Below are 11720 nucleotides of genomic sequence, written 5' to 3'. Positions count from 1 at the left end.
GAATGCTGTAGGATGGCCATCACGGAGAGCTTCTTTCGTTTTGAAGAGCCCCTATTCCGCCAACAGCATGGTACCAGCATGGGAAGCACTTTTGCCCAAAGTGTAGCTGGTCTCTATGTCCACCATCTGAAAAAACATAAAATGCTTAATGCCATAAACCCATATACCAACCACATTTTGTTATGGAAGAGATTAATTGATGATGTGTTGCTCATTTGGGAAGGGAATGAGTCCGAGGCCATCAATTTCATAATCTGGCTCAATCTACAGGACCCCTTTCTTACGTTTACACACACTATGAGCAGGTCGCATTTGGTCTTCCTGGATTTGAATATTCTTGGCACAGACGATTCATTGAGAACCACCACACATTTTAAACCTACAGCAAAAAACTGCCTACTGCAATATGACAGCTTCCACCTGAGACAACTAAAAGAGAACCTCCCCTTTGAACAATTCTTATGCTTGCGAAGGAACTGTACAGAGAAGGAGGATTACATGGTACAAAAGAATTGTCTAGCAAATTGATCGCAAGGAAATACCCCCCATGCCCACGGAATCACTGTTGGAAGCCCATCAAGAAAAGGCTGGAGATGACAAGAGACCAATCTGCATCACCACGTTCAACATAGCGTCAGACAAGGTGGCAAAATTGTAAAAAAAACATTGGCGTATCTTAAATAGGGGAAGTCTGGATATTCCAAGACTGATGTTTTCACACAGGAAAGGGAAAAACTTGAAAGACATTCTGGTGCACACATGCCCTAAAAACAGAACTGCAAGCGGGGATAACCAGAGAACCCTGCAACCTTTACCAAATGGCCATTTTCCGTGTAACAATTGCAGTGTTTGTCCCGTGACATCACCAACTAAGAGAGTGACACTAAACAACAACATGGTATGGGAGTTGCGCAAATTTACCAACTGCAATATGGCAGGAGTGGTCTATCTGATAACCTGCATATGCAACCTCCATTATGTAGGCATGACAACCAAGAAGGTCAGCAAGAGGATAGTAGACCATCGCAGTAACATCAGATGCAAACGAGCAACCACAAAAATGACCACGCATTTCATTGAAAAGCAACACACCCCCAACGACAAAAAATGGGTAGTACTGGAACATAGAAAACCGACTGAAAACCTAAAACAGAAACTCCTTGAGAAGGAGCAACGTTGGGTGTACAAACTACGCACCGACACTAAAGGTCTAAATGATAATATTCCCTGGGGCCAGTTTATTAAATTACTTTGATCAATCATAGCATATAAACATAATGGGAATGACTAGAGACTGTTTTGAAAACATATCCTCATGTATAACCCCATCTTGACCCATCCATATGCCCTTCCAACATTGGAAGAAACTGTGAGCACCGAAAAACCTGCCATAAAAAGAACCTTTTTTAGGGGACATGTCAGCCTAACCTATTTCACATGTCCAACCAGCTTTGGAGAGTAAGAACTGAGAGTAACAGAGTACATTGTCTGAATAATCAATAACTTTATTGAGTACCACTGCTCTTAACACTGGACACAATTGCAGAACCCATCCCTGACCTATGGGTCCTTTTACGATAACCTAAGTCTTATACTTTATTTTGGACCTTTTGAAATTGCCACAAACAATGCTCAATTTAGCACGTCACATTGTCCACATATTAAAAATCACCGTGACCACCGCGTTTACAGCTCGAGTGGCCATTTCCGGTTTGTTTTTTCCGCTCTAGCATCCATTGGATGACTAGGCAGAAGCTGCGGTACTCCCCCTGGGAGAGTCACGTTAATATGCGGTCTCCGGGGGACAAGTAGGTGATTATCCGACGAGGTGAGCTCGACTCTATAAGTGTTTTTCCCCTCGCTGAGCAGGTCAGCCACTGGATACCAACTTTGGCGGCAAAAATGGCAAAATAAGGAAACCGCAATACCGCGATTTTGGCTCACATACCAATCTTTCAGAGTTCTATTTTTACAGAGAACAACACCTATAACCATGCGTTATTATTACAGAGTAAGAATATGAGCCCATCACGCGATCCTGAACATATGGCCATTCTGAACCTTATTTCAAGTATGGAGTATCGCAATATCATTATATTATTGTGGTTTACATGTGTGTACTGTCATGTGGTGTCTATTTCTTTATTTTTTTTAAAACACGTATTCTTTAAGATCGCCTAAAGAGATGACAGCAGCATGCTCTTTCTCCACCAATTAGGCACTTTGGAAACAATCCCAAATGTTTTAACCTCATGTATTTGTGCTCTAGACGTTGTGTGTTGCATGAAGTCCACAAACCTGCCAGTTTCCTGGCAGGCAGATGTATGGCTAACATTTCTCTGTTTATTCCCTACAGATAGAACGATCAATTGAGTTTAAATCGTATGTATAAAAGTGCACACACAGTAGGTGTGTACACATCACTTTCTCACTTAATTATGTATTTACCTCACTTTTAGGTCACTTAGGAGTGGAACACACATGGCTGGCTCCTGTGTGGTCCTGAAGAAGAGCCATGTGGAGGCTCGAAACATGTTGACCAACGCTAGGAACATTTAACTCATTATGGTTAATTAGTTGTCTAGTACCCCCTGTTTTTATCACACCGCTAGGAGCGAGAATATAGTGTTTCGCCCACTAGCCAGGTATTTTTAGATTCCCTATCCACTCCACCTACACTGCACCACTCATAGTCCCTGTTCAGTGCTCCTATGTAATTAGAAAGTCGAAGCATGCCTCAATCCGCAGCGGATTGGGAGGACCTCAATGATGAAGCATGTCACTGTTGCTTAACCCCTGTGAGTGAGGGGACTCAAGAAAGCATTCACTTTTTCTTGCTATGAATACATAACCTTCCAATTCTATTTTTGTTTTGGGGTCAAACGCCACTTTAGCTAGGTCCTCGATATGGTAACCCCGGGTCTTTTTGCTTACACATTACCTACATATACATATTGAAATATGCACAGCATATAAATCTATTGAGTTGATAAAAAGTAGCACTTACCTGTCTCCACACCACCATGGCATCACTCCCTCAAGACATCGTCGCCAGGGCACTACCAGCCCAACGGAAACATCCAAATCAGCTCGGCGCAAACCTGCATGCATGACAGCAATGGAGTACTGTTAGCCAGCAGAGAAGACCTCTGTTGCAGCTGTCTCCTGTCTATTGCTGCAACATCTCAATATGGAGGGTGGAGTACTTTGGACCACAGTGAGAGATCGTTAGTACCGCCAAGATCTAAATCAGGCCCTAAGCTTTCTCCTGATTCAGAGCATAAGGTGTGAAACTACACAAACTCCATAATGGGGGAAATCATGTGTAAATTATGTTGTGATGGGATACTAAGCAAACCATATTAAAAACGATGGGTTTTTGTAAATATTTGATTCCAGGGTAAAGGATTGGCTCAGGTTTTATTTTTATGTATGAATGCTAGGTCCTTCTGTGAAGCAATGCCTTTTTGCATTCCTTGCGAAGCACTCTGGGTTCTTTCTAGTGACGTTCGATTTTTCCATGGAGCAGAGAAAATTCAAATGTAAAATGTGCTTTTATTTAAGTTGGAAGTTCTATTTTACCACAAATTATGCCGGTTTAACCTAATTAACAGTATTTTAGTTTCTGTAGTGTTTCAGCATGGCAATTCCGACTGTTAATGTGGTTGCATTACAGTGATTTTAATGAATGTGACAATAAAATAACCGCCCTCATCGCCGCCACCCACGACATCAGGACCCTGATAGACAAAGGAGAAACAGCTGCTCTCATCCTTCTGGACCTTTCAGCCACCTTCGGCACGGTCTGCCACCGCACCCTAACAGCACGCCTCCATGATGCCAGAATCCAAGAGGGGCCCTGGCCTGGACCACATCCTTCCTCTCCGGCAGAACCCAGAACGTCCGCCTCCCACCCTTCCGCTCCAAGACCACTGAGATCATCTTTGGGTGTACCACAAGGATCCTCCCTCAGCCCAACACTGTTCAATATCTACATGGCTCCCCTCACCCACGTCGCCCGACAGCACAACCTCAACATCATATCCTACCCCGACTATACCCAGCTGATCATCTCCCTCACCAAAACTCCTCTCACTGCCAAAGCCAACCTCCACAGGGGAATGAAGGCCATCGCCGAATGGATGAAGGACAGCAGGCTGAAGCTGAATTCTGACAAGACGGAGGTCCTCACCCTCGGCTCCACCCCCTCAGCCTGGGATGACTTCTGTGGCCTACCTCGCTGGGAACAGCCCCAGCACCCACCAACCACACACGCAACCTGGGGGTCATCCTCAAATCCACCCTCTCCATGATCAAGCAGGTCAACGCCATCTCTGCATCCTGCTTCAACACCCTCCGTATGCTCCGCAGGATCTTCAAGTGGATCCCCTCCGAAACGAGAAAAAACGTCACCCAGGCCCTCGTCACCAGCAGGCTGGACTACGGAAACGCCCTCTATGCAGGAAAAACAACCAAGCTCCTAAGACGGCCTCAACGCATCCAGAACGCCGCGGCACGACTGGTCCTTGACATCCCCCGACACAGCCACATCACCCCCCACCTGGGGGACTTACATTGGCTCCCCTTCAACAAGAGGATAACCTTGAAGCTACTCATCCACGCACACAAAACCCTACACAACGCCGGATCAGCATAACTCAACGGATGACTCAGCTTCTACACCCCCACCCGCAGCCTTCGCTCAGCCAGCCTCGCACTAGCCACGGTCCCACACATCCAGAAAATGAACGCCGGGGGCAGATCCTTCTCCCACCTCACCGCCAAGACCTGGAACACCCTCCCCACCAACCTACGACAGACCCAAGACCTGCTGGCCTTCAGAAGACTACTGGCTTTTCGATCAGCAGCAGCTCCCCACCCCCCAGCGCCTTGAGACCCTCACGGGTGTGTAGTGCACTTTAAAAATTCCTTGCTTGATTGATTGATTGAAAATATATATTCATTGACTTCTGTGGGTTGGCGTACTTGACTGATATTGTTCTTAGATGTGAAGCTTTGTTAGCTTTGTAAGATCACAAACTACTGGCATAAGACAAAGATGGATGTTCTGCTCCTAACAACACTGACTATTACATAAAACAAAGGTCCAAGGTTTAAGGAAATAATGCACTTGTATTATATAGACCACAATAGGCTGCTATATGCTTTTCCTTGCCCAGCTGGGGAGGGAATTTTATTAAAGATGATTCAATTGTTTTCAGTTTTAAAAATACATTTTTGCAACAAAAAGGTTTTGCTGTAAGGCACAGTCCTGCGCCGTACTGGAAGATTGAAAAGGGAAAGGAGAAAGGATAGAGGCAAGTGCTTCAGGCAACAAAGAAGTGAGCAGTCTGGGCACTGTAAGGGTAACAAATTATCAGTGTTTCCCAGAGCAGAACATACATCAAATAATAACAGTGGTCAACAGTAAGCATGGGCGGATCTAGCGGATCTCGCGTACGCGAAATTGCGGATTTACGGATTCGCAATCCGCGAAGATACGCGAACTCTTGCGGATTTTCCAGTTTTTTGTGTTGGCGCGCGTTCGCGCCGATTTTGGGACAAGTTCGCAATTGCGAACTTACTTTTCGGCTCGCAACGGCCGTGACTATGTTGTTTCTACGTCTGGTTTATCATCACAGGTTCACAGCACCCTCTGTTTCACCACTGCCACCCTCTGGGACACCCATGCCACCCTCTGGTACATCCTCACTGCCACCCATTAGGTTTATTTATCACTGTAGATTATGGTGGTTGAAAAAAGCAAGCACACCTGCCCTTCTTCAACTGCCATCAATTAATTTGTGGGTCATTAATGTGTCAGTAATTTTGAAACTTCCAGTCTGGCTGGCACCTGCTTCCTTCCTTATCTGTAATTTGCTTTTTGTTGCAGTGAAATTTTTTTTCACAGGACCTTTATGGTCTACTTGTAGCTATTCTATGAGCCTGCTGTTTGGGTCATAGCAGGGTCATAGAATAGTTGCAAACTCTGGAGGGGCCCCTCAGGAAGCACTACCTTGAATGTTACTAATGTTAAGTTTGAACTTTTGCACCTGCTCATTGCTTTCAGTTTAGCTAAAATCGTTTTTTCTGCAATTTCGCGCGTTTTTTGGGGCGCGAATCCGTGCGAGATCGATTTCGGAAGCCGCGAATACGTGCGAATACAAAATTGTTTTTTTTGCGACGTGTATGTTCGCGTGATCTTGCGCGTGTTCGCGAGGCGCTTCTAGCTATACGTTTGCCAAGTTACCCTATCGGTCGTACACGGGCGCGGCCATCTTGTTTGCGTGACGTAATTCCGTTTCCGGCCGCTATGTGTAATCTCGCAAAGTGTGCTGCTCGCTAGTACAATTTCGCGCGTGCTCGCGAGGAAAATCTCGCGCGAACTTACACACGCGGTCGTGAACGGGCGCGGCCATCTTGTTTCTCATTCATTGCTATGGTTCTGGGCATGCTTTCTCTATCCTCTCTCAATCTCTGCCATCCTTTGCTTGTTTGAAGTTTATTTGATCTAATTTTACTTATTATCTATCCCTCTATTTTTCTAGCTCTATATTTTTGTGTTTTCTGCTGCTTTTAGTTACTTTTAAACCACTTTTTTAAACTCTTTTCTTTTCTTCTTCACTATTCTATTTCTTGTTTATCATTTAACTGTATTTCTGCCCAGACCATGGTAAAGGGAGCCGGGAAGCACCCTGAGAAGGGGAAGGGTCCCGCACCCCGTGCCCGGCTCCCGTGCGGGCGTTTGAGGGGGGAGCAAGTGGTGCCGCGGGAGATCTTCAGCGCGGAGGAAGTGGCGGCACTCATCTTCCACGTCCAGCGCCGCCTCCCCAAGACGATCCTGGGAGGCGGCAAGATCGCGACTGGCTATGGCATCCGGGAGCGCCGCAAGCGGTGGGAGAAGGTGTGCCGGGCCATGTATAAGCTCTCTGGGGTCCGGCGCACATATAACCAGGCCACCCACCGCTGGACCGATGTCGTGGACCGGGAACGGGACTTGCTGGACGCGCTCGGCGTAGAGGTCCCCGGGCTTGGTGAGTAGTAGTAGCTATTCATTTACTACTCTGTTTTATCCGGCTCTGTTATTTGCAAATCTTTGTTCTTTACCAAGAGCAATAATGCTGCCGATTACATTGAGGTAAATTATATTTCAAAATCTTCTATGCATTTCAGGTGCACTGCTCTCCTTCTCAGTAGCCTTGCTTGCTACTATGCTTCTTTGTTTTGTATGTTGTGTTCAGAAGCATTTCATTGGCCTGAGAAATTATGTATGAGTGTAGTGTAAAGATAAGAACTGCGTAATGCTAGACACTAAGGGTCATATTTTCAATTACCGGCGCATCCCTGCAAAGTAGCAGGGATGCGGCAGTAATTGTGTGCCATGCCACCACCACCCATTGGCCCAAAACGTCACAGAAGCCTTACGCATCTGTGCCGTAAAGGCAGCGCATTGCTGGAGTTGCGTGCCAACGATGGCGCAGCTCCAGCAATGCTCTGGGGTACCCTATCTCCCCAATGCTGCATCAAGCCGTACGTCGGCTTCAAGCGCGCAGGGTTTGAGTCATGCATCATTGTCCTAAAAGTGACTGATTGACATCTTGTAGATTTCCCTCAGCCACTTTTAGGATTCGTTCCTGCGCAGGTACGCCCTCCCTTGCGCCGGAACGCCCCCTGATGGCGCAGGGCTTTACAACGTGATGCATCGCCCATATGCCCATATGTGTTTTTTTTTAATATATACGCCGCACCAACACCATGGCGAGTCTTTTGTTCTGCCGCTGCGTCACAAAAGGCACGCAACAATGGGGGAAAATGAGCCGCAAGGGACTTCTAAATCAGCCCCAACAGACTGAAGTCCAGTCCTTCCTTTAGACACATGGCTATAAGAAGAAATAGTGGTGGTGGTGGGTGGATTGATAGTTTGAGTATTCACTGATCTGCAAGCAGGATGGACTTTGTCTGTCACTTCGCGTGCTGCGGACTGCTGCCTGCAGTGCCAGGCCTAGGCAAACCTCTTTAGTAGTCTGTTTATTGAGTTACATAGGAACTTTCTAAGTCAACGTTCCGCAAATCAGGCAATACGAATAACGTAGTATACCACATGAGATAGATCCCGTGGAATAGTTGTCTATCTATTTGCTATTTCTCCAAAATATTTTGTTATTGTTCTTTTGAAATGTTTGATTTGGTTGAAAAATCTCATCCATGTTTTCTGGTCTTTCTTTCTTTCATGTTGTACATCAGCTCCCCCCAAGGGCAAGAGGACACAGGAGGAGGGTGCTGAGGATGCAGGCCAGGATCGGGCAGGCGAGGGCTCCTTTGCTGGCCCCAGTAAGTTTACATTTTAATAAAGAGTACCTATTTTTTCCTAGCGTTCCTCATTTGATTTTTTCTAAATCGTCTTTGATCTTCTTGTAGACTGGATATAAATTCTTATCCTGCCTCGAATATGACTCCCTGTGGTATTACTAGACTATTCTTATTAGTCTGTCTGTGTAGCTAACTAAGATTGGACATTTGGCAATTCCATTGGACTCCCATTCTATTCAGCAATAGCTCTATGCACTGTCTCCTTACTGACTAGATAGTGTGGCAGAGTCATTCAGCTCCCGAAGTCACCGATTATTGATCCCCAATGATCTCTAGATTATCGTACGCAGGACAAGAGAGTACGGAGTCATAGCACAGTCAAGAAGTGTCAGAGGCACTCATGCTTGCAAAAATTCCAAAACCTTTAGCTCATCCACTCTAGTCTGGAGGAACAAAAACCACAGAGTCTATTTAAGTTTAAAAGCTTTATTAAAAGTAAACACATTTATTAAAATCTACTTTGTCATAAAACTAATTAACTGAAAACGGAAAAGTGGTTAGTGCTGACGATTAATTGGACACATTTCTTGTGGTCGAGCCGAGCTCTCACCTGGTTTGAACTTGATCCTGGTCGTGTTCTTAAGAGTCAAGCTTCTGTCTGTTAGGAGAAAAAGTGGTGCGTGTTAAAAATCAAAAGCAAGCATTCATCAGTTGTGCATAAAAGTGCAGCAAGACAACAGCCTTCCCTGGAAAATGGGACATTTTTACTTTGGAGTAGACAGTCACAAATTATTACATTGTATTCAGTTTTTTTAACATTTCTCCTAGACCAAATATTATATAGTAGTGAGTGGTGTATTCTAACATTCTTAAATGTACTTTGTAGGTGTAACATCTGGTGACGGGGCCAGCGCGGAGGTGGCTGTGTTGGGCGAGGACTCGGAGGACTCTGGGGAGGAGGCGGTGCAAGAGCCGGCGGACGGTCCTGTGGGGGTTCAAACGGTGGTGGCGGAAACAGGTAAGCTATATATTCCTTACTTATTGAGATTGAAGACTGCATAGTGTGCTTTCTGCACGGGTGTATTACAAATCAACCAGGTAGTAGCCTCCTCGAAATGTACTTCGACTTAGCTGTGAAGTTTTTGGTGAGAAGAATCCCAATAAGTTCTTAGACGAACGTGATGGATGGGATGAACGAAAAGCGAAAGAAGGGTGTAAGTAAGTGGGACGCGAACTTGTATGATGGCTGGCAAAGAAGAACGATATGTGTTTGCTTGGCCCCCGAGGTGGCTGGGAAGGAAAGAATATGGTATGGTGCATGGCTGGGTCAATGATGAAGCAAGGATGGGTGGAAGGACAGCAGCCTGGGTGGGTGAAACAGAAACTGTATGTGTGCGTATACTTTGACTGAATGGATGCCTGGAGCATGGTATTCTCTGACTCTTAGATAGCACATGTGTATCTAGAGAGAGTAGATGGTCGCCAGATGAAGTAAGTGTTACCTTGAAGAGCATGTACCACCGCACCCGCACGTCCGTTCCAGTGCAGGGAAGGCAAGGAAAAGAAATTGTAAATGTGTCCAATACTACCATGAATAGTAGCAGTACTTTGTATTGCGTCTGCAATCACAGCATATATCTGGTTATTACGGTGGACACTCCGTACCTCTCTTAATAACTTTAGTTTACTTGTAGTACGTCATTCATGTGTGGGTGTATCACTGTTCACTCAATATTAAGCAAAGCACCTAAAGTCATCCCATATGTCATCAAATACGTCCCATGTGAAGTGATAGATAATCAAATTAGTTAGCTTCTTCATTTTCCTTTTCTAGTACTCATTTGCACTGTAGGGTGAAAGGTAAATTAATTAAGCAGTAGCCCTTGTAACAGAGTATTCTCAGTGCCACCCGTAATAGAAAAGTAATAGCTTCACCACCTGCATGTACTGGACCGGTACAGTAACGCAAGTCTGTCTCACTCATCATGGTGTGCAACTTTTTTTCTCGGGTGCAAGTTCACTGTGCTGTCCATGTCATTCTGCCGGCTTGCATAAGATAACGTACCAATTTCCCTAAACAAGAGAGAAGAAGAAGAATAAGACTGGTGTACTGTCATAGTCGACTGTAATGGAAGTCTATAGTGGTTGTAGAATTTGTTCATTAAACTACCACTAATGTTAGAGCAAGGATGCAGAAGTGGGAGGTTACATAGATACTGTCCTCAATAGTTATGTACTGTGCTTTCAATTTGCTACTTGTACTGTGACCCAACTTTCGGCTCAATCACTTTGTGTTATTAATGCTAAGGAGCATTGGTTACAGACTATGTCTTTCTTTCTTCATATAGTTGCTCCTTCCAAATCAACAACACGGAGGGAGCAGGCTAGAATGGCCCGGCAACGGAGGCTGGAGGCCACTGTCGCCGAATATCGGCGGCTGGTGGCCCTGGAGGAGGAGGAGGACACGCAGTCGAGCGGGGCAACAACAACATCCTCGACTGGGACCGCTGCATCCTCCTCCGTGACTAAGCCAGCGGGACCGAGCCGGGCTAACAAAGACAACCGCCACCGCCAAGCAACAGAAATACCAGCTGCCCCCCACAGGAGCTGCAAGGAACGCCAACGCCGCCTACGAGTCCGAATGTCCAACCTGGAGCAGGAGGTCCTGAAGTATAAGAACTTGGTTAAGGGCCTCCGCTCCGAGCTTGCCACCCTCCGCAAGGAGTATGATGCCCATGCCGCAAAATGCACCAGCACCAGCACCCTCCAGTAGTGGAGTGTCCCTTGCCCTTTTTTTATAGACTTTTGGGGGGTGGGATTTGGGAGTTGGGATCGTTTTGGGACGTTTCAAAGACAATCGTTGGGGTTAGGGTGGGTGAGGGAGATTATTTTGTTAGGGCTACATAAATATATTTTTAAACTTTATCTGACCATACCTGTTTTTTACTGCTTTTCAGTCTGGTGGGTGGGGGGCGGGGGTGTAACAGTAACTTTGTTTTCCTGAACAGTCGTAGGACTTTAGTAGTACAACCGTCAATCTCTTGTCTACTCCGAAATAATACTCCATTATACTACCTCCCACCAAACGCTTATCTTACCTGTAATTTGTGTTAGAAATTAGGGCTAGGCCCAGGGCTGGCTCCACGTGAAATGGGGATTAACGTTGTCAATCCTGGGCGGGTGACATTTCCTCATTGCGGTGGTACTAGTGGTGTGACACAGTGGCAGTTGCATGCCTATGGAAAAAAAGAAAACGAAACCTTGTTTGTCCTTACTGTAGCATTACAACGGTTACGGTACGATCGAGAATATAGCAGGTGACAGACAGAACAGTGCCATAATGTAGCCTAACAAATGGTAAAGTATTTGCTTGCAAGTATAACTAGTACTTGCGTTGAATTTATTTGACA

At 45.7% G+C, this 11720-nt stretch overlaps 1 protein-coding gene across 1 annotated transcript; it reads left to right on the top strand.

Annotated features, from left to right (window-relative positions):
* The first annotated feature begins 985 nt into the window (after positions 1–985).
* On the top strand, positions 986–11094 carry LOC144763652 (uncharacterized). Its single transcript, XM_078649446.1, has 3 exons — positions 986–1175; positions 9197–9328; positions 10659–11094. Exons 1-3 carry the CDS (start codon positions 986–988, stop codon positions 11081–11083), a joined length of 747 nt encoding a protein of 248 aa, XP_078505572.1. The 3' UTR covers positions 11084–11094.
* Positions 11095–11720: the final 626 nt, after the last annotated feature.

Source organism: Lissotriton helveticus, chromosome 1_1, assembly GCF_964261635.1.
Source record: "Lissotriton helveticus chromosome 1_1, aLisHel1.1, whole genome shotgun sequence".
Lineage (NCBI taxonomy): Eukaryota > Metazoa > Chordata > Amphibia > Caudata > Salamandridae > Lissotriton > Lissotriton helveticus.
This window is presented reverse-complemented; position numbering and strand designations above follow the sequence as displayed.